Here is a 22,200-nt window from a genome sequence, read left to right on the forward strand (position 1 = left end):
CAAAGCTCTTTGCAAGTATTTTAAAACATGTCTCTGTCTTTTTTACATTTTAGCTTTTCATTATTTTAGCTGCAGTTCTTTGTAATTTCTAGAGCTTATGCTACATATAAATCTTGGGTCTAGGGGCATGGGGTCACATATCAAATCCTATTGGCTTCCTTCTCTGGATCAGGAGGGTCTTGGGGAGTTGGAAGACTTGGTTATGTCCTCCTCCAATTAAATATATTGGGGTGATTTTATTAACACTTAGATTCAAACAGCCCTTTTTACATTAATTTTTCCTTAACAGATCTATTTGCACATATTGTAAAACATCTTCCCCTCTCTTTTTACATTTTCAGTTTTTTCATACATTTAGCTGTGTTTCTTTATTACTTCTAGAAGGGATGATTTTACCAGTCACTAATTTAGAGGTGCTGGCCTGTATCCCAAATCCTATTGACTTCCCTCTCTTGGTAAAAGGGTCTTTTGGGTAAGGGTCAAATGGAGTTAAGCAGGAAAGATGAGTTAGGCCAGAACCCCTGTCTCCAGTGCTTCCAGGCCACCACAGCAGAGCTATGACCAATGTACTGTAAACCCTAGCCCCCAGAAAGTGCCACCCATGGAAGTTCCAACTAGCAGCACCCTCATGGCCTCTGATGGGTCCATGCACACTATTTAAGCATGGAGGACATTCCAGGCTGCTGTCTGTACAACCAGGTAGAACCCTGATCTGCTGCTGAGCCAGACACTGCCTTCCCTAACTGCAAGTTCCATCTCTGGTTTGACCTTTGGATTGGGCATTTGTAGTCCATAATTTCCATAAACTTATACCAGTAACTGTCAGGTGTGTATTTGTCTTTATCCCTTTTCAAAAGTTCAAAGAACTATGGACGATATTTCTAGATCTCTCTTCAGTTTATTTTGCCATTACAGTTCTGACAGACAGAATGGTCAGTTTTGAACAGTTTTAACTTCCACAGATATTTATATTGTATGAAAAAACCCATATACTAATAAAGGAAATAAGGATAACCTGCGGAATTACAGACCAGTCAGCTTAACTTCAGTACCCGGAAAGATAATGGAGCAAATAATTAATCAATCAATTTGCAAACATCTAGATAAATAATAGTCAGCATGGATTAGTCAAGAACAAACCATGTCAAACCAAACTGATAGCTTTCTTTGACAGGGTAACAAGCCTTGTAGATGGGAGGAAAGCAGTAGATGTGGTATATCTTGACTTTAGTAAGACTTTTGATATGGTCTCCCATGACATTTTCATAAACAAGGTAGGCAACCTAGATGGAGCTATTACAAGGTGGGTGTGTAACTGCTTGGAAAACCATTCCCAGAGAGTAATTATCAGTGGTTCCCAGTCAGGCTGGAAGGGCACAATGAGTGGGGTCCTGAAGAGATCAGTTCCAGGTCTGGTTCTGTTCAATATCTTCATCAATGATTTAGATAATGGCATAGACAGTACTCTTATAACATTTGCAGATTATACAAAGCTGGGAGGGGTTGCAAGTGCTTTGGAGACTAGGATTAAAATTAAAAATTATCTGGACAAATTGAAGAAATGGTCGAAAGTAAACAGGATGAAATTCAATAAGGACAAACGCAAAGAACTTCACTTATGAAGGAACAATCAGTTGCACACATATAGAATGGGAAATGACTGCCTAGGAAGGAGTAGTGAGGAAAGGGATCTGGGGGTCATAGTGGATCACAAGCTAAATATGAGTCAACATTGTAACACTGTTGCAAAAATAAAAGCAACCATCATTCTGGGATATATTAGGAGTGTTGTTAGGAAGACACAAGAAGTAATTATTTCGGTCTACTCCATGCTGATTATGCCTCAACTTGAGAATTGTTCCAGTTCTGGGTGCCACATTTCAGGAAAGATGTGGACAAATTGGAGAACACCCAGCGAAGAGCAACAAAAATGCCTAAAGATCTAGAAAACATGACCTATGAGGGAAGATTGAAAAAAAATGGGTTTATTTAGCCTGGAGAGGAGAAGACTGAGAGGGGATATGATAACAGTTTTCAAATACCTAAAGGGTTAATACAAGGAGGAGGGTGAAAAATTGTTCTTGTTAACCTCTGAGGATAGGTCAAGAGCAATGGGCTTAAACAGCAGCAAGGGAGGTTTAAATTGGACATTAGAAAAAAACTTCCTAATTGTCAGGGTGGTTAAGTGCTGGACCAAATCGCCCAGGGAGGTTGTGGAACCTCCATCATTAGAGGTTCTTAAGAACAGGTTAGACAAACACCTGTCAGGGACGGTCTAGGTCAGGGGTCGGCAACTTTTGGCATCCGGCCCGTCAGGGTAAGCCACTGGTGGTCTGGGACAATTTGTTTACCTGGATTATCTGCAGGCATGGAGCTCCGCAGCACCCCCTGGCCACAGTTCGCCAATCCGGGCCAATGGCAGCTGCAGGAAGCAGCGGCCAGCTCAACCCTCGGCCCGCACTGCTTCTCATATTTATGCTCTTTTTTGGTTTAAGAATGAATGCCGATATTCTGCAGCGAATACTAGGCTCCATAGTAAATTCCACAGCTGCAGAATTACAGATAAATGATACGGAAGAGAATTGTGTATCATTTGTATTACAGTGACCAGGATCAGGACCCCATTGTGCTGGAGAACATGCAGCACAGAAAAAGCAATCCCTGCTCCACAGTGTTTACAGTCTATATAGAAAGAACAATTATGTCCTGTTTATGTTGTACATTGCAAACACTGCAATCAGACATGTCCATGGCAGAGTTGTAACTGGCTCTCCTGACTCAAGTGCAGTTGCACTATGGCTGTATTTGTGGCTGAGCTGCTTGTCTTAGCCTCTAGGGGCTTTAGTTTCATTTTGATTTTTTTCACGTGTTCCTCTCACTGCTCTTTGTGACAAGCTGATCTCCACAAACTCAGTTCCTGTCAAACTCTCCAAGGTTGTTCTTCCCTTGGCCTTACTGACCCATTTGGACGCACGCACAGAAGGGGACTGAACTCATTCTTTGCTTTGCTCTCATCCCTTTGCCACTCCAGCACTTTGTGCGAGAGCATCTGAGACTGTTTTGTAAGCTGAAGAAAGCAGATGAGCTCCCAACCCTCTGGGTAAAGCAGCAGCAGCAGCAGCCTGGAAGGCTGTTGTAGAAGGCAGAAGGATTTGCAGCTGTAGGAGATACAATATGTCCTGTGAGCAGAGCCGGAAGGGGAGAGGTAATTGCAGGGGGTGAGGAAGGGGGGATGGTTCAAACTTGGCTACAATGTCAGAAAAAAACCCTTCTCTCGGTGAGGCTTGTCACTGAACATGTTCCTGCCTTACAAAGGACAATGATTTTTCTCTCTTTGGGATCTAGATATACCAAAAACTGTTTGATCCCCATTTCTATGGAGGGATGAGAACACGCATAGGTGATGATTAAAAGGTATAGCAGAGACTTATTTATAATATTGTTTGGGGGTAACTGAAACTTTCTTGAACTGATCTTGGAGGAAATGTGCATGATAGTCTCGGCTCCAGGCTACACATCCGCTGTAAGTGATAGTCACCACACAAATATATTTAATATCGAGTTACAATTGTGGTTTGATGATCAATGCACCCTTCCTAACTGGGAGAGTTAAAATGCCCCAACTGCAATGTTGGAAAACAAACAAATCTGGTATTAAGTTTTCCCACTCGCCATATCCCTTTTGTAAGTCCCAGAGCTAGGAGGTGTGAAGGGAAAAAAGACACTCCTGCTTTCTCTATAAGAGAAAGGGGAACAGCTGGCTCTGACAGTCTTAATCTCTATACATTCACCGTAATGCAGGTCCATACGGTTGTTTATTTGGAGTTGATTTGTCATGTTTTTAAACTGTCAAGTAACTTAGTTTACGAAAGGGGAATACACTAGAAATAATATACCCTAGAGAAAGTGGGGCACCCTGGGCTGAATAGTAATGGGTTCAAATTAGGCAGCTATTATTTGTTTTACCAGAGTGCCTAGAAAGTCCTAGTTATAGACCAGGACCCCACTGTGCTGTACAAAGATGGTGCCTGCGATGTTGCACTCCATGCGTTTTATGGAAATATGCTTATAAGTGTAAATATAATGGAACTGGAATATGCTTTCTGCAAAAGGTCTCCTGTAAGGTATCATAACAAAGGTTATAACCTACTGAATATATTCCCCCTATTTGTATGCATGTATCATTCTTGTATCTGAAGCTAGAAATATGAAGTATAACTCTGAGGTCCTATTGTAATGATGCAAAGTGTGGGCCATTAGTGGTGGTTTAGAATCTTGAAGGCTCCCATTGACTAGGACAATTGGTTGTAAATGGTTTATCTACCTGCAAGCTTTCCTGTGTACCTGTGGGCCAAAGCAGGAAGAATGGAGACAGTCTTCACTCTTAGGTTGTCAGCAACAAGTCAGAGACAGTTTTATTCGAGCAATTGCAAGGGAAAAACACAGCTGACACAGAGCATCTCTGCCTCAGTTTCTTTGAAATACAAACAATAACACACAAGCATTTATACTCTTTCGTGGCATGTATTATTTAAAAACATCTATATCTTATGTTTATGTTAGTTCCTGTCCATTCCAGTATTTTTCACTACTCTTCTCAAAACATCGTTATTTCAAGGCTAGTCACACTAACTCTGTTCTGCTGCTTTCCCACTTGCTTCTGACATGAGCCCTGCTTCTACAGGTCTCACGATATTAGGCTAAGACTTAGCTTAACAGTTGCTCTGTCTCTGACACTTAAATGGCTGTACTTAAACCCTCTTTTTCTTTTCCTACTCCCACATGGTCTTACAGTGACATGTGACCATGTCTGGGTGTCTGGGTGCTGGAGGCAGGTAACCTGCTGAGGTGTTTTCACTTAAAGTCTGCAGCTTTGGGGGTGTGGCCCAGACCCTGGGTCTGTGTTGCAGCAGGTTAGCATGTCTGGCTCAACAAGGCAGGGCTCTGGAGTCACAAGCTGGAAGGGAAAACAGGCTCAGAGGTAATTTCAGCACATCAGGTGACAGTCCCAAGGGCATCTCTGTGACTGTGATGGGTCTTGTTACCATCCCTAGCATGTACAAAAGTTTTTCCCAAAAAACAAGGTCTCGAATATTGACTATGGCTGGGCTAAAAAGGAGTAACATTGATGTCAGGAGTGAGAGCCAGTTTTCAAGGAGAGAAATTGTGAGCTGGTATTCCTGTTGAATCAAGATGGAAGAAATGAGAGACATACTGACAAAAGTTACAGATGTCCAAAAGAACCTAAAACAAGAGCTTTACAAAAGGAATTAAAATAAAACCTAAAGAAAGACCTAAAACTGGAGAGCGGGAGGCTTAATAAAATAAATTAAAACAAGACCAAAAACAAATGTGCCAGACTTCACAGAAGGAATTGTTACCTGCACAAATTTCTCTAACTCTTCCACACTGTAGGGACACACACACCTTTACCCAATTCCTAGGGCTTAAGGTGCAACCCTGTTAATTTATACACCCACCCTTATCCAATTCCTAGGGCTCAGGGTGCATCTTCCTGCAGGTTGGCAGGATCTTTAGCCACTGAAAGACCCTCAAACAGTAATATCCTTATCCTCTATTTATTGACAATTCCCAAACAGAATACACATACTAAGCACACAGTGTCATGCTCACCAATCCTGGTATAGGCAGGCAAGCTTCCCCTGTTGGCCAGGCAAGGTCAGTCTCTGGATCTTAGAGGCTGCACATCATGGTTGTGCAGGAGAGTCCTGGCAGCTGTTATCTTAGGCTGGGTCTTGGAGGTGAGTTCTCCTTGGGGTTCCTTGTCTCCTTTGGTCTTCTTCAGCCTTTTTCTTCCTTCCTTCTGCTTTTTTTACTTCCAATCTTCTTCCTCTCTTTATCTCCTTCTTGGACCGCAGTTTATATAATGAAACTTGAGTCTTGCCTAGCTATATCTTAACCAATTATTTTAGTATAATTTTACTAACCAGTCATAAAAAAATTACCTAACCAATCATACCCCACCACCTTAATTGATTTACACCTAACAAAAGTAATTGTACAGCAGACAGAAACAGTTACAAACCAGATAGAGATCACACAGTCAATCAATAGGAAAGTGAAATGACAATGATCATACAATGAGGATTCCACAACATTCTCTATGGATAAGCAGTTTCTTGCCAGACAGAATGGTGTTACTTAAGTTTTCTTTACCCATCTTGAGATCTGTTTCTTTATCTGGTGACGGTGGGGAGCTATCAGGGCAAAGCCCCCCCCTCACAGCCTGGTGTGACACTTTTAACACATTTTAGATGGAATGTGCGTATGTGACTCCAGGCCGACAGCTAATGGCTGCTGCTACTTCAGTCCGGCTGCAGAAGGCGGCTTTGGTTCAGGCATTCCAACATGGCTACAGAAAAGCCATATTGTTACAGACTAGAGCAACATCTCAAAGCTTCCCAGGAAGGACGGAGAGAATCTTGGTTGGGAAAGCAGTTACAAAGCGTTCCGAGCAGAACTTGAATCCCCTTTATACAACTACCTCTGGGTTGCCAAGGCGAATTGATGAGGTGACCCACAACCTGACTGTCATGAATCAGAAAGTTTTCCACAAAAACTGGGAGACCAGGAAAGCTCTGTCCCACTTGGTACTTGGTAAGGGAGACGAGCTGCAGCAAGGACTTAAGGAGCTGAAAAATCATTCAAAGAAGAAAGTCAAAGAGTCACAGAACACTGAGGAAATCAGCCACCTGGGAGTGGAATTGGGACAGAGAACTTTGGCTCAGACTAGATAGTTGTAACATCATTTGTAACCCACAATAGCCCAGATGGGAGAGGTAGATTTGTACTGTCGAGATGGGACAAAGTACTATCTTTGCTGTGGGGGGACCCCCCCCAGAAGGCTCCTTTGGTTCAGTTCATCATCTCAGCCAAAATGAGTGGCTAGGAACATGAAGAGTCGGTGAGGGATGGCAGTTATAGCAGCCCTCTGGTGGTGCTGAAGAGTTTACCCCCAGAAAAGAGATTGAGTTATCCAGATCTGATCCAAGCACAGTGCATCAGAAACTAAAGCTGATGCTGATCAATGTATGATCTGCCACTAACGAACAATACATGACCTTATCAGTGATGAAGCACTCAGTGTATCCTGCCTCACTGAGACTGGGCTGGAACAAGACCTGTTCCAGCCCACCTCAGCCTCCCCAGACACGCCATACATCACAGCCCCAGGCAGGACAGAAAGGCAGATGGCCCTGCATTCATTGTCTCTACATATATCAAATCCCAGAGAGGTGCCTCAGGTAAGACAACTTTATTCAAATTCATTCACATGGCAGTAGAAACCAGAGTCAAAGTTAACAGATTTTATGCTCATTTACAGACAACCACAGACTAAAGGATCTGACAAAGTGGGTTCCAGCCCATGAAAGCTAATGCCCAAATAAATGTGTTTGTCTTTAAGGTGCCACAGGACTCCTCATTGTTTTTGCTGAAACAGACTAACACGGCTACCCCTCTGAAACAGACTAAAGGGTTCATAAAGGAACTCATTGATATCTTGTCAGCAGTGGTGGTGAAATACCCCAGATTTTTCATCCTAGGAAACTTCAAAATGCATATTAACGAGGCCATGGTTGCCCCAGAACTCATCTCCTCCTTTTCCTCCCTAGTAGTTTTACAGGTCATTTCTGGTCCAGCCCACACAGCTGGTCGCACACTGGACTTCCTCTTACGCCTAGATATCAAGATAAAGGACATCAGAGCACAGCCAATGCCTTGGACAGACCATCACCATATTAGGGCAATGGCCAGAGACCTTCCTGGGCCTAGGCAACAAGAAAGACCAGTGGGTCCTGATTCAACCACAAGGAATCACAGATTCTAACAAGTTCCAAAGCTTGCTAGATAACAACAGCACACAACCCACAGGACAAGTTATCAAGGATTTGGTGAATCATCATCATTCTATGCTAGCCTAGACCATTGACCTGTTGGCCCCCAAATAGCCCCTCCCTCCCCATTGCCACACACCATGACATCCTTCTCCAGATGAAGAGGGGGTGGAAACTCAAGCACCACTGGCAGAAAATGAAGGCAGGTGCAGACAGGATGAAACATAACGAATTCCTACAAGCCTATGCTGAGGCTGTAATGGAGGATGTCTGCACTTTATGCTGGGGGTGTAGTTCCCAGCTCAAGGAGACAGACCTGTGCTATCTCAAATGTGAGCTGCCCTGAGATGTGTGCCTATGGCCTTGGATAGGTATGTACTCAGGGTGAATGTCCCCTCCTTCGGTTTGCGCTGCCATGGCTACACTCTATTTTTAGCACACTAGCTCAATCAGAGTGAGCGCTGGTCTGTCTCCTCAAGCCCAGGGAATCACACTCCCAGCTCAAAGTGTAGACAAACCAGACATTACAGACCATGAGAAACTTCCCATCAGCCTCCATTGAGGCTGCCAATCTTTCCCCTAGGAGCTATCCAGGGTGGTAAATTGTTTCATCACTCCTGGTTGCTTGCAACTTGCACCAGAACTGAACACTGCCAAGAACTATCATCCTATTGTTCTAAAACCAGAAATCCAACTGTGCTAAAATGATTACACACCTTCAGGAAGCCTTCTCAGACCTTCAGGAAGCCTGGATTCCCTCCACCTCCTCCCACCAACCAGCAGCCCACCTGCACTCCCAGAGTTCAACACATTCACTCATCAAGAAGTTCTGCACATCCTAAAGGAATCTCAACCCAGGCCCTTCCTGGCTTGTGAAAGTCAAGAACAACTGGTGCCACTCCTGACCAACCTAGCCAATGTCACGTTCAGTGGAGAGGACCTTCCCTTCCTGAGCAAACTCATAGAGAAGCTAGCCAAAGGCCAATGACAAGCTCATCTAATTATGCCAGGTCTGGAATGCTAGCTTCAAACTGGATTCAGTCCAGGACATAGGTCTGAAACTGTTCTTAGTGGCACTGGTGGGTGATCTCCTGCTGTCAATGGATAGAGGACAGACATCCATTCTCATCCTTCTGGACTTCTCTGCAGCATTCTGTACTGTTGACCATGAGATACTGTTCTTTTGCCATGATGAGGTGGCAGGGGACCAAGGTAATGTGCTAAAATGGTTTGAGAGTATTGACTAAAAGGTGTAGCCAATTGTTAGACTACAACTCACGGTTTGTTCTTAAAAATGCAAATAGCTGAACTCAGCCAAATGTATTGTCTGAAGACAAAACAGTACAGTACAAAAAGGAGACGTACATATCCTGCTTTTTTTTTTTTTGCCTCTGTTTTCACTAACAAGGTCAGCTCCCAGACTGCTGCGCTGGGCATCACAAAATGCGGAAGAGATGGCCAGCCCTCTGTGGAGATAGAGGCGGTTAGGGACTATTTAGAAAAGCTGGACGTGCACAAGTCCATGGGGCCGGACGAGTTGCATCCGAGAGTGCTGAAGGAATTGGCGGCTGTGATTGCAGAGCCACTGGCCATTATCTTTGAAAACTCGTGGCGAACCGGGGAAGTCCCGGATGACTGGAAAAAGGCTAATGTAGTGCCAATCTTTAAAAAAGGGAAGAAGGAAGATCCTGGGAACTACAGGCCAGTCAGCCTCACCTCAGTCCCTGGAAAAATCATGGAGCAGGTCCTCAAAGAATCAATCCTGAAGCACTTGCATGAGAGGAAAGTGATCAGGAACAGCCAGCATGGATTCACCAAGGGAAGGTCATGCCTGACTAATCTAATCGCCTTTTATGATGAGATTACTGGTTCTGTGGATGAAGGGAAAGCAGTGGATGTATTGTTTCTTGACTTTAGCAAAGCTTTTGACACGGTCTCCCATAGTATTCTTGTCAGCAAGTTAAGGAAGTATGGGCTGGATGAATGCACTATAAGGTGGGTAGAAAGCTGGCTAAATTGTCGGGCTCAACGGGTAGTGATCAATGGCTCTGTGTCTAGTTGGCAGCCGGTATCAAGTGGAGTACCCCAAGGGTCGGTCCTGGGGCCGGTTTTATTCAATATCTTCATAAATGATCTGGAGGATGGTGTGGATTGCACTCTCAGCAAATTTGCGGATGATACTAAACTGGGAGGAGTGGTAGATACGCTGGAGGGGAGGGATAGGATACAGAAGGACCTAGACCAATTGGAAGATTGGGCCAAAAGGAATCTGATGAGGTTCAATAAGGATAAGTGCAGGGTCCTGCACTTAGGACGGAAGAACCCAATGCACAGCTACAGACTAGGGACCGAATGGCTAGGCAGCAGTTCTGCAGAAAAGGACCTAGGGGTGACAGTGGACGAGAAGCTGGATATGAGTCAGCAGTGTGCCCTTGTTGCCAAGAAGGCCAATGGCATTTTGGGATGTATAAGTAGGGGCATAGCGAGCAGATCGAGGGACGTGATCGTTCCCCTCTATTCGACATTGGTGAGGCCTCATCTGGAGTACTGTGTCCAGTTTTGGGCCCCACACTTCAAGAAGGATGTGGATAAATTGGAGAGAGTCCAGCGAAGGGCAACAAAAATGATTAGGGGACTGGAACACATGAGTTATGAGGAGAGGCTGAGGGAGCTGGGATTGTTTAGCCTGCAGAAGAGAAGAATGAGGGGGGATTTGATAGCTGCTTTCAACTACCTGAAAGGGGGTTCCAAAGAGGATGGCTCTAGACTGTTCTCAATGGTAACAGATGACAGAACGAGGAGTAATGGTCTCAAGTTGCAGTGGGGGAGGTTTAGATTGGATATTAGGAAAAACTTTTTCACTAAGAGGGTGGTGAAACACTGGAATGCGTTACCTAGGGAGGTGGTAGAATCTCCTTCCTTCGAGGTTTTTAAGGTCAGGCTTGACAAAGCCCTGGCTGGGATGATTTAACTGGGAATTGGTCCTGCTTTGAGCAGGGGGTTGGACTAGATGACCTTCTGGGGTCCCTTCCAACCCTGATATTCTATGATTCTATGATTCTATGATATCCTCCGTCCAGGAATCAATTCTTATCTCGCAGCATTTTCATCTTACCCAGAGCTTGTAATTCAAGCATATGCACTTCAGCTCATAGTGTTTATAGTCTGATTTTTACAAGTTACAAAACTTTTTACATGTTACATAAAGGTTAAGTTTAACCAACTAGTTTGTGCCAGCTTTGTCCTTGGTACCTCCCTATATTCTCCCATCTCATATTTTGAGTACTCATACCAAGTGTGGGGGGATATTGATATGGGTGAACAGAATTGTAGGAAAAGCAGAACATATATATAGTTAACATAACTTCGCAACACATTACAGATATAGATATAGATATATATACATCCAATGAGTAGTAATGAGAAATGGCACCTCCACCCCTTGATTCCTCACTTGTGGAATCCCTGATGGGATCAGTTCTCTCTCTTGTCCTTTTGAACATCCACCTGAAGCCTTTAAGTGAACTGGTCAAATGAAATGGGCTAAAGTGCCACCAACATGCAAATGCCACACAGCTCTAGCTATCCTTTGCATGCTGAACTCAAGCAAGACAGAGATGACCTTGGTGAGCAGAGGACTGCATTTTGAAGAGTTTGAAGTCATGGCGAAGCCTCCTTTGGTTGAAGGTTCACACCACAATTGGTCGGTTCAATCTGTAGTTTAGGAGCTGTCAGGATTCCCTCCCCACTCTGAACTCTGGGGTACAGATGTGGGGACCCTCTTGGAAGACCCCCTAAACTTATGTTCTACCAGCTTAGGTTAAAAGTTCCCCAAGGTACAATTCCTTTCCTTGTCTTTGAATGGTATTACTGCCACCACCAAGTGATTTACAAAAATTCAGGAAAAGGGTGACTTAGAGGCCCTGTTCCCCCAAAATATTCCCCCAAACCCCTTCACCTCCTTTCCTGGGAAGGCTTGAGAATAATATACCAACCAATTGGTTACAATGTGAGCACAGACCACTCCATCAGGTTCTTTGAAGAATAATTTTATTTATAAAAAAGTAGAGAATCACACCTGCAAAATCAGGATGGAAGGTAACTTTACAGGGTAATAAAAAGATTTAAAACACAGAGGATTCCCCTCTAGGCTCAGCTTCAAAGTTACAAAAAAAAAAAGGAATAAAACTCCCTCTAAGCATAGGAAAAATTCACAAGCTAAAACAAAAGATAATCTAACACATTTCCTTGCCCTTGCTTACCATGTCTGTAAGCTTAGATTCTCTTTTCAGGTAAGTTTTCAGGAGATGTTTTTTCCTGCCTGGTCTCTCTCTCCGTTTAGAGAGGGAACAACAAAGAGAGCACAAACACCCCCCCACCACCATTTGAAAGTATCTTCTTACCTTATTGGTCCTTTTGTTCAGGTGCCAACAAGGTTATTTGAGCTTCTTAACCCCTTACAGGTAAGAATTTAGTACAGCTGCTCAGGAGGGATTGTATGCGCCCCTTAGCTGTATGTTTATGACAGGAGCACTCATAGATTTCTTGTTAATGCTAAGCTCTCACATAGCAGCATCTGTAAGTAATGCTGTCATCTCCAATAAACTAGGAGCAGTGGCAGAGCCAGGTTTTGGAACAAGGAGGGAGATGAGTCACTGGTCGTAGGCTGGAGAGTGAGATCACCTGCACTCCCCCAGCAGCAGCGGCTCCAGCCCATGCAGGGGGGAGTCTGGCTTCCCACTTCTGGCATTGTGGCTTGGTGCACAGAGTCACGGTGCTATTCAGATTTCGCCTGGCCTCCCCCCTATCATGACAGAGGGACAGCCAGGCCAAATATGCGTGGTTGGCATTATGATATAGTGAATGGGTTCACAGCACCATGTGACCCTGTGCTCCATGTTGCAATGCCTGGAGGGAGAGAAAGGCCCAACCACAGGAGCTACCATTGCTGTGTGAGGGTGGGGTGGGCTTGCTTTCTGCCCCTGTGTGAAAATTCATGCCATATACCTTGAACAAGCATGACACATACACCTAAAGGCGGCCGGGGGAGTGGGAGGGTTGCTTTCCCACCCCATATTAGCTTTACCATTGTCTAGGAGACTTCGTCCCATCCTGGCAGACAATCACCTGACCTCAGTCGTTCAAGCTTTCATAGAGTCTAAGAATCATAGGACTGGAAGGGACCTTGAGAGGTCATCTAGTCCAGTCTCCTGCACTCAGGGCAGGACTACGTATTATCTAGACCATTCCTGACAGGGGTTTGTCTAACCGACTATTAAAAATCTCTTATGATGGAGTTTCCATAATCTCCGTAGGCATTTTATTCCACTGCTTAACCACCCTGACAGTTAGCAGGTTTTTTCCTAATATCCAACCTAAACCTGCCTTGCTGCTATTTAAGCCCATTGCTTCTCCTCCTACCCTCATAAGTTAAGAAGAACATTTTTTCTGCCTCCTCCTGGTAACAACCTTACTTGAAAACTGTTATCATGTCCCCTCTCAGACTTCTCTTCTCCAGACTAAACAAACCCATTTTTTTTCAATCTACCCTCATAGATCATGTTTTCTAGACCTTTCATCATTTTTATTGCTCTTCTCTGGACTTTCTCCAACTTGTCCACATCTTTCCTGAAATGTGGCACCCAGAACTGGACACAATACTCGAGTTGAGGCCTAATCAGTGCGGAGAAGAGCAGAAGAATCAATTCTTGTGTCTTGCTTACAACACTCCTGCTAATACATCCCAGAATGATGTTTACTTTTTGTGAACTGTGTTACACTGTTGACTCATATTTAGCTGGTGGTTCACTATGACCCCCAGATCCCTTTCCGCAGTACTCCTTCCTAGGCAGTCACTTCCCATTTTGTGTGTGTGCATCTGATTGTTCCTTCCAAAGTGGAGTACTTATTGAATTTAATTCTATTTCATTCAGACCTTTTCTCCAGTTTGTCCAGATCATTTTGAATTTTATCCTATCCTTCAAAGCACTGACAACCCTTTCATTTTGGTATCTTTTGCAAACTTTATGAGTGTACTCTCTATGACAATATCCAAATAACTGATGAAGATATATGAATAGAACCAGACCCAGAACTGATCCCTGCAGGACCCCACTCAAAGGCCCTTCCAGCTTGACTGTGAACCACTGATAAATACTCTCTGGGAACAGTTTTCCAACTAGTTATGCACTCACTTTATAGTAGCTCCATCTAGGTTGTATTTCCCTAGTTTATTTATCAGAAAGTTATGTGAGACAGTATCAAAAGCCTTACTAAAGTCAAGATATACCACATCTACCACCTCTGCCTGGGCCCTTACCCTTGACTGGGAGGATCGGAGACAACACCACTTGCACCCCCCAGGTCTATTATCCTTACTCCCATCACCTCTCAGCTGGATTACAGCAATGTGATATACCTGGGCATGAAACCTTCAGCACTTAGGAAATGCCAATCAGTACAGAATGCTGCAGTGCATCTCCTCAGCAACATGGGCTACTGTAAGCACATCACACCTGCCCTCTGCTCTCTCCACAGAATATTGAATCAAGTTCAAGATCTCAGTCCTTCTCTTCAAGGTGTTCCATAGCTTGGCCCCAGGGCATAGAACATGTAAAGGAGCCTCTAGCTCTGGGATGAAGACTATGGTCAAACAGCTTTGCTCCTCTGGCACAATGGAACTCTCTACAATAAGGAAAAACATGTGTGCAGTAGACAGAACTTTCTGGGAGGCTGGTCTCAGATGGTAAATGAACTCCCTCAGGAGGTAAGGACCATCGCAAACCTCACCAGTCGAAATCCATCCTCTTTGGAACCCCCTTTCAGGTAGCTGAACGCAGCTATCAAATCCCCCCTCAGCTATCAAATCCCCCCTCATTCTTCTCTTCTGCAGACTAAATAATCCCAGTTCCCTCAGCCTCTCCTCATAAGTCATGTGCTCCAGCCCCCTAATCATTTTTGTTGCCCTCCACTGGACTCTTTCCAATTTATCCACATACTTCTTGTGGTGTGGGGCCCAAAACTGGACACAGTACTCCAGATGAGGCCTCACCAATGCCAAATAGAGGGGAATGATCATGTCCCTCAACCTGCTGGAAATGCCCCTTCTTATACAACCCAAAATGCCACTGGCCTTCTTGGCAACAAGGGCACACTGTTGACTCATATCCAGCTTCTCATCCACTGTAACCCCTAGGTCCTTTTCTGCAGAACTGCTGCCTAGCCATTTGGTCCCTATCTGTAGCAGTGCATTGGGTTCTTCCGTCCTAAGTGCAGGACTGGAATGCGTTACCTAGGGAGGTGGTAGAATCTCCTTCCTTAGAAGTTTTTATGGTCAGGCTTGACAAAGCCCTGGCTGGGATGATTTAGTTGGGATTGGTCCTGCTCTGGGCAGGGGGTTGGACTAGATGACCTCCAGAGGTCCCTTCCAATTCTATGATTCTATGACTCTGCACTTGTTTTTGTTGAACCTCATCAGATTTCTTTTGGCCCAATCCTCTAAATTGTCTAGTCCCTCTGTATCCTATCCCTGCCCTCCAGCATATCTACCTCTCCTCCCAGTATATTGTCATCTGCAAACTTACTGAGGGTGCAATCCACGCCATCCTCCAGATCATTTATGAAGATATTGAACAAAACCGGCCCCAGGACCGACCCTTGGGGCACTCCGCTTGATACTGGCTGCCAACTAGACATGGAGCCATTGATCACTACCCATTCAGCCCGACGATCTAGCCAGCTTTCTATTCACCTTATAGTCCATTCATCCAGCCCATACTTCTTTAAGTTGCTCACAGGAATTTGGTAATTTTAAAATCAAGGTTGGATGTTTTTCTAAAAGATCTGTGGTAAGGAATTATTTTGGGAGGATTCTATGGCCTGTGTTACACAGTGGTCTGATGGGGTATATGGTTCCACACTGGAACTGAAGGAGTTAAGGAGAAGTTCTGGGCACAGGTGACTCTGCCCCCACCACCTGTACAATCTGCTCCTGCTGGAGGAGGAGCATAAAAAGGAGCCAGACAGCTCAGAAGTAGACAGACCTATCCTTATGTTACCCGGGGTTCTTTCAACCTAAAGCTCTTGGTAACTTTTACTCTGTGCGAGGTGGTGTCAGGAAATAAATCAGGGGAGACACGGCCGTCCGACCAGTCGATGGCTGGCACAAACAGGACAACACAAGAGTGCTTTCACTTAAAGCTAAACTTTACTTAGTCTCAAGCCCCATACACACGTCCGCAAGAGGTTAGTAAAACACCCACAACCCTTGATAATTACCAAAGCTGAGTGTGGCTCTCGAGTGGCACAGCAGCAGCCTGTCTGCCGCTGGGGAACACAAGATGCATCCAGAGGGAGAGTCCAGTCCTGAAGAGTCCCCCCGACCTCAAACTTTTTCCCCTTATTTATACATTAGTAATAGAATGATATGTCCCTTAAAGCAAACTTGTTAAGTAAGCAGTTTCAATAGTCAAGCAAGAGGTTCCTTCTGATTATCGATTAACCAGGTGTGGGGTTTTCCAGAGTTTGCAGCCTTGAGGCCCCAATAGACATTCCTGGGGCACATCCTGCTCTTCGAAAATGCATGTATCAGCCACTTCCACACAATTCGTATCAGGAAGGAGGCGGGGTCAAGCTGCCCTTTCTGTGGCACCCCCTCCTGCCTTGGTTAAGCCAAGCCTGCTGACTTGGCTAATTTACAGCCTGCTGACTTGGCTGCTTTTAGCAATAAGCCATAGTGGTTTCAGGCACTTTACTGGTTTGCCAAAGTCTCCCCGTACACTGAGAGCTCCATGGGGGAACTGCAGAAGCTTTCACTCTCAGGAAGAGGCTACCAGCTGAGCCCAGCTGGATTTCTCCTCTCTTATGTTGAACTTTGAGTCTTTTAGGGGAGGCGAATGGTAGGAAGTGGCCAAAGGAGGCACCCTTGAGGTGCTCCAGGGTCCTTGATACTGTTGCCTCTCATAGGGCCCTGGGTTGGAGCCCATTGAAGAGAGAGGGCCCAGGTCCTTATCACAGGGAAGGGAGGTTTATGCCCTCGGAAGCAGCCCTCTCAGAAGTAAGGAGAGAGTAGAGACATTCAAAGCCCCGAAGCAAGGGGGGGATGTAAGTCCACCTATAGGGGTCAGGAGGTGGACTTACATCCTCATCACAGGTAGGGCCTTGGGACTCTGTATATTTTTTTGAACTCTGTTACTCCAGAAAGGGGCATGAATTGGTGACCCAATTGGAGGGTATGTCAGCAAGAGTTGTTGTTGAAGATGAGGTTTGTGGGGAGTGGAGGCCCAGTGACCTAACCACTAGGTGACACCACTGGTAAACCCAGCCCTCTACCTGTCAGAAGGGGTCAGATTAGATGATCACAATGGTCCCTTCAGGCCTTGGAATCTATGAATCTCTAGCAGGAGACCTTTTCATTTGGGCTAATGTGTCTTTCTGTCTCCCTTTTTTGTACCTTTTTGCCATCATCATTTCCTGTTACATGTGCTTAGAATATTGTATATACTTTTATCCAATTTCTCATCATTAGGCTCACAAATGGGGTGGGTCTATCAGTCCGCAAGTCTTACAGCAGCCGCCCCTAACACAGGGAGGGCCCTTTGCAGCAGTATCTCGAGCACCAAGGGAGTGCATTGCTGTCGGTGAGCTGGGGCCTCTGCCTGACACAGATGCTGGCAATCAGTATTTGCTGGTAGTGACAGATACTTCACAAAATGGCCTGAGGCTTATCCAATGTGCAATCCAGAGGCTGTGACGGTAGCAGGGGTTCTAGTGAATGAATTCTTCACCAGATCTGGGGTCCCAAGTGAGTTGCACAGGAATCTAGGGGCAGATTAAGGTTCCGTGGGGCCCTGGGCCAGAGCAAGTGGGGGACCCCTCCCCACACCTGCTGCCCACTGTCCCACCCCTATTCTGCCCCTTCCACCTGCAGCCCTGCTCAGGGCCTCACACCGTTCTCTCCCTTCTCCGACGGCCCCACCCTTGTTCTACCCACGGTCCTGCCCCATTCTGCCCCCGCACACTGCAGCCCCCCGTTTGCTCCCTGGGGCTGCAGCAGGGAGTGACAGTTTCCCCAGCCCTGAGGCTGAGGCAAGGAGCTAGAGCTCCTCTAGTCTCATGGCTGCAGATGGGGTCCCGGTGCTGGGGCATCCCCTGCTGTCTGGAGCTTCTGCCAGGGAGCATAGCGGAGTCAGGGAGCAGGGGCTTCCCCTGCCCCACCCTGCCTGCCCAGCGCTCCTGCCAGGGAGCAGAGCGGGGTAGGGGCACATCGGCTTCCCCCACTCCATCCAGCACTGCTTCCAGGGAGTAGGGGCAGGGCGCGAAGACTTCCCCTGACCTGCCCTGGCGCTTGTCTCCTGGGGGTGGGGTGCCCATTTTTCCAGGCCCCCTAATTGGATGGGGCCCAGGGGCCCATTGGCTAATCCGCCACTGCATGGATCAAAGGAGAAACTGTGACTCCAAAGTGTTTCAGCAGGTTTGTGAGACTCTAAGGATCCCCAACTCACCCCACCCCAGCACACACACAGTCTTTTGGGGGTGGAGGGGGGGAAGGTTCAATAGGATGCTGTGGGCTCAGCTGGCTACTGTTGAACAACACACCAAATGGATGGACACCAGCATGTCCCATTCCTTGTGATGGCTGATAGAACAGCAGGCTATGAGAGTTCAAAGCGTACCCCAGAACTCCTCATGTTTGGGCAGGAGCTCAGCACCCCAGCAAACCTCTAGAATGGAGTCCCTGAAGAGGAACAGAGGGATTTGAACCATCTGGACTATGTAGAAACCCTACACCTACAACCCAGAATAGAAAGAGTTCATAACTTTGCTAGAGCAAATGTGAGGGCAGCCTCTGACAAACTGAAAAAAACTCTGTAATTGAAGGTCATGTGGGGAGATGTTTAAGGGGGGATCCAGTTCCACAATCTTAGCAGAGTGAATATTAGGAGCCCTCAGCTGCACAAACCTTGGGAGGCACCCTACACAGTACTAACACAAATAAATTAAGTGGCGTTCAGAATACAGTTGGAACCCAGGCCTAAGCTTAAAGTTATCCATGAGGAACATCTGCGAAGACATCACGGGGACAGAATGTCAGGATGGTTGCCCACCAGAACCTCAGAATGTAACTGTGGAAGCTGAGGCTGGAAGAGTTGTGATAGTAATGAGTTCCCCATTAGAATAGAATAGAATGGACAGGGCCTATCCCAGACAGCAGATTTCACAGGAACAACAGACAGAGCTCAAGGTTCACTGGAAGAGGCCCCTACTGGGTGGCTGAAAGGAAATCAGGTAGAGACATAAAAGGGGTTCTCCAAGAAGATTTGTGTTTCATGTGAAAACATCCCAACAAAAAACACCATGTAAATAGTTAAACTTGCATCATTTGTACATGATGTACATTTGTACTTTTCTTTTCGTTTGGGTTGACTCATACAGGGTGTCACCATTTTGAACTCCATTAGGAGCAAGAGAGTTGAGCTGAAGTATGCATTAACAGTTATCCTCACAGCTGCAGTCTCTCCATTGTTACCTTATTACCTGTGCAATGATGTTCTGAATCTCATTTTTTTCCCACAGATTCACATACTGATGGTCAAGACCCTGGAGGACGTGAACTGAGAATTGTCCTCGTTGGTAAAAGTGGAGCTGGGAAAAGTGCGACAGGAAACACCATCCTTGGCGAGAGAAAGTTTGAGTCCAAGCTCATGGTAAAAAAGTCAGTAACTGAGACTTGTGCTAAAGAGAGGGTAACATGGGATGGGAGGGAGGTTGTGGTTATCGATACTCCTGATATTTTTGATACAAAGGCCCCTGATGAAGCATCTGCCTGTGAGATCGCTCGCTGTATCATGCTCTCCTGCCCAGGCCCCCATGCTCTGGTGCTGGTTACACAGCTGGGCTGTTACACTGAAGATGATACGGCAGCAGTCAGTCGAATACGAGAGATTTTTGGGGCTGAAGCAATGAGGTACATGGTTGTCTTATTCACCCGGAAAGAAGACTTAGAAGGTGACTCACTGAATGATTATATAAGAGACTTGGATAACCAAGATCTTCGGAAGTTGATTAATGTTTGTGGGAACCGATGCTGCGCTTTGAACAATAAAGCAACTGGCACAGAAAGGGATGAGCAGATTAATGAACTGAGGAAAGTGATTGAGGAAATGGTGCAGGGGAATGGAGGCCGATCTTACAGCAATGAGATGTACAAATATGCCAAAGAGAAGACTGAACAACAGGAGAGGGAATTTGAGAAAATATACAGAGAACTAGAGGAAGAAAAGGTAAAAGATATAATACATCACTTCAAGGAGAAATATAAAAATATAAAGGAAGGCTTAAAGTCAAGGCCAGAGGAAATAAAGGAAATACATCTAAGACTAGGCGAGACTGTATATCAAGCTTTAGAAACGCTGTCAGAAGCTCAAAGAGCCAGAGAGGCAGAACAGGAAGAAAACCTGCTGAAAGAAATACAGAAGTACTACAAGGAAAAGGGAAAACAAGGGAAGAAGGAAGCAATGACGGTAATGAGATTACCTCTGTGTTTGCATATTTAAGTATACTTACTCCTGTGCAAGTGGGACCTAAACAAAGTTCTGCGGTATTTAGGGGAATCTGGACTAGTGAGGGGCTGAGTACTGAGGGGTCTGGCACCTTGCCAAAGGCACTCAGCCCTTCAGCAGATTGAAATCCCAGGACTGTAATTATGACACTGATCACCTTTAGAAAGTGATTTGAAACCGACTAATGAAAAAGGCTATATGAGAGCGAGGTATTTATTAATTATAAATTATAAATTAATTATAAATAATTGGATTATGTTTTAATTATTAGTATAACGGTAAGTTCCTGGCCTACCTTCTTCTCCTCCGGCAGCTGTACCACCCCAAGTCCTGCCCCCAGTAACGTGGGGTGGGGAGGGGAGGGGAAGAGCATGGGGACCCCAGGCTGGGGGTGGGGCAGAGTCACATGGAGGGTCACGTGGGGAGGTCATGTGCCCCCCTTAGCCCCTCCCCATACCGGGGACAAATAAAAGTTACTTGCACCGCTGGCGAGGAGACAGAGCTGTGGAGCTTGGGGCTTGCGATGACTGGGGTTTGTGGGACCTTCCTGCTTCCTGTTCCTGTTGGTTTCCTGGTTTCTGCTCCCTGAACTCAGTGTTGCTGTTCGTGCTGTGGAAAGGTGGTGTGGGTGCGTAGCGTTCGGTGTGCACAGCCAGGCAGGCCCTGGGGCTACAAACCTGCTCTTCAGACTGTTACGTTCTATTCAGACTCTTGCTGACCTCCCTGGTTCATGGCTGTTGCGTGTTTTGACTGATAACTACATGCATATCCTGCAATAGGTGCTTCTGGTCTGCAACCCATGCTGCCTGCACGTCCTTTGGCTGTTGACTGGCAATATTTTATTCAGAACTTTGGAACTATGTGCCGGTCATGCAACCCTCTTGGTTGCTTGGTTACCCTTGCTGCAGAACTGCTTAGGCTGTGATGGCACTGATTTTCTTGACAGACTCCCGGACTCCAAGTCCTCCATTCATGCCCCCGTGCAGAGCCTCGGTGAGGATTTAGCACTGGCTCTTCTGGTCTCTTAAAAAGGAAAACTTGTTTTTGAAGCTGTCACGGAGTGTGGGGGAGTCCAGGCCCTGCACCCCTCTTCCTGGGATCCACTGAGACTCTCAGCCAGCCAGTAAAACAGAAGGTTTATTGGACAACAGGAACAGTCCCAAACAGAGCTTGTGGGTACAACCAGGACCCCTCAGTCAAGTCCTTCTGGGGGAGCAGGGAGCTTAGACCCCAGCCCTGGGGTTCCCTGTGTTCCTCTCCCCAGCCCCCAAACTGAAACTAAACCCACCCAGCAGGTTCCCTGCTGCAGCCTCTGTTCACATTCCTGGGCGGAGGTGTCACCTCCCCCTCCCCCTCCTGGCTCAGGTGACAGGCTCTCAGGTCTCCCATCCCCAGGGCACATTCCCAGGTCAACACTCCCCCCTCCCTGCTGAGTCACATCGTCACATCTCTCCCCCCTTCGAGACTGAACTGAGCGGGGTCACGCTGACCAGTGACCTGGGGAAGTTCGGGGCCCCCTCTCCGGGACAGCGCATCCGCTATCAGGTTGGCACTTCCCTTCACGTGGACCACGTCCATGTCGTAATCCTGCAGGAGCAGGCTCCATCTCAGGAGCTTGGCGTTGGCTCCTTTCATCTGGTGCAGCCAGGTCAGGGGAGAGTGGTCGGTGTAGACAGTGAAGTGTCGCCCGAAGAGATAGGGCTCTAGTTTCTTGAGGGCCCACACCATGGCCAGGCACTCCTTCTCGATGGCCGCGTAGTGTTGCTCCCGGGGTAGCAACTTCT

The 22,200-nt window shown here is 46.2% G+C and overlaps 1 protein-coding gene across 1 annotated transcript in view; it reads left to right on the forward strand.

Annotated features, from left to right (window-relative positions):
• The first annotated feature begins 2,973 nt into the window (after positions 1–2,973).
• Positions 2,974–22,200, forward strand: part of LOC140905793 (GTPase IMAP family member 8) — a 44,510-nt gene continuing 25,283 nt past the window's right edge. Inside the window, exons 1-2 of the mRNA XM_073329279.2 lie at positions 2,974–3,205; positions 19,431–20,396. Of these exons, the coding sequence (XP_073185380.2) occupies positions 3,175–3,205; positions 19,431–20,396 (997 nt within the window). The 5' untranslated portion in view covers positions 2,974–3,174. The remainder of the gene's footprint in view (positions 3,206–19,430; positions 20,397–22,200) is intronic.

The sequence above is a fragment of the Lepidochelys kempii genome, chromosome 2 (assembly GCF_965140285.1).
Source record: "Lepidochelys kempii isolate rLepKem1 chromosome 2, rLepKem1.hap1, whole genome shotgun sequence".
Lineage (NCBI taxonomy): Eukaryota > Metazoa > Chordata > Testudines > Cheloniidae > Lepidochelys > Lepidochelys kempii.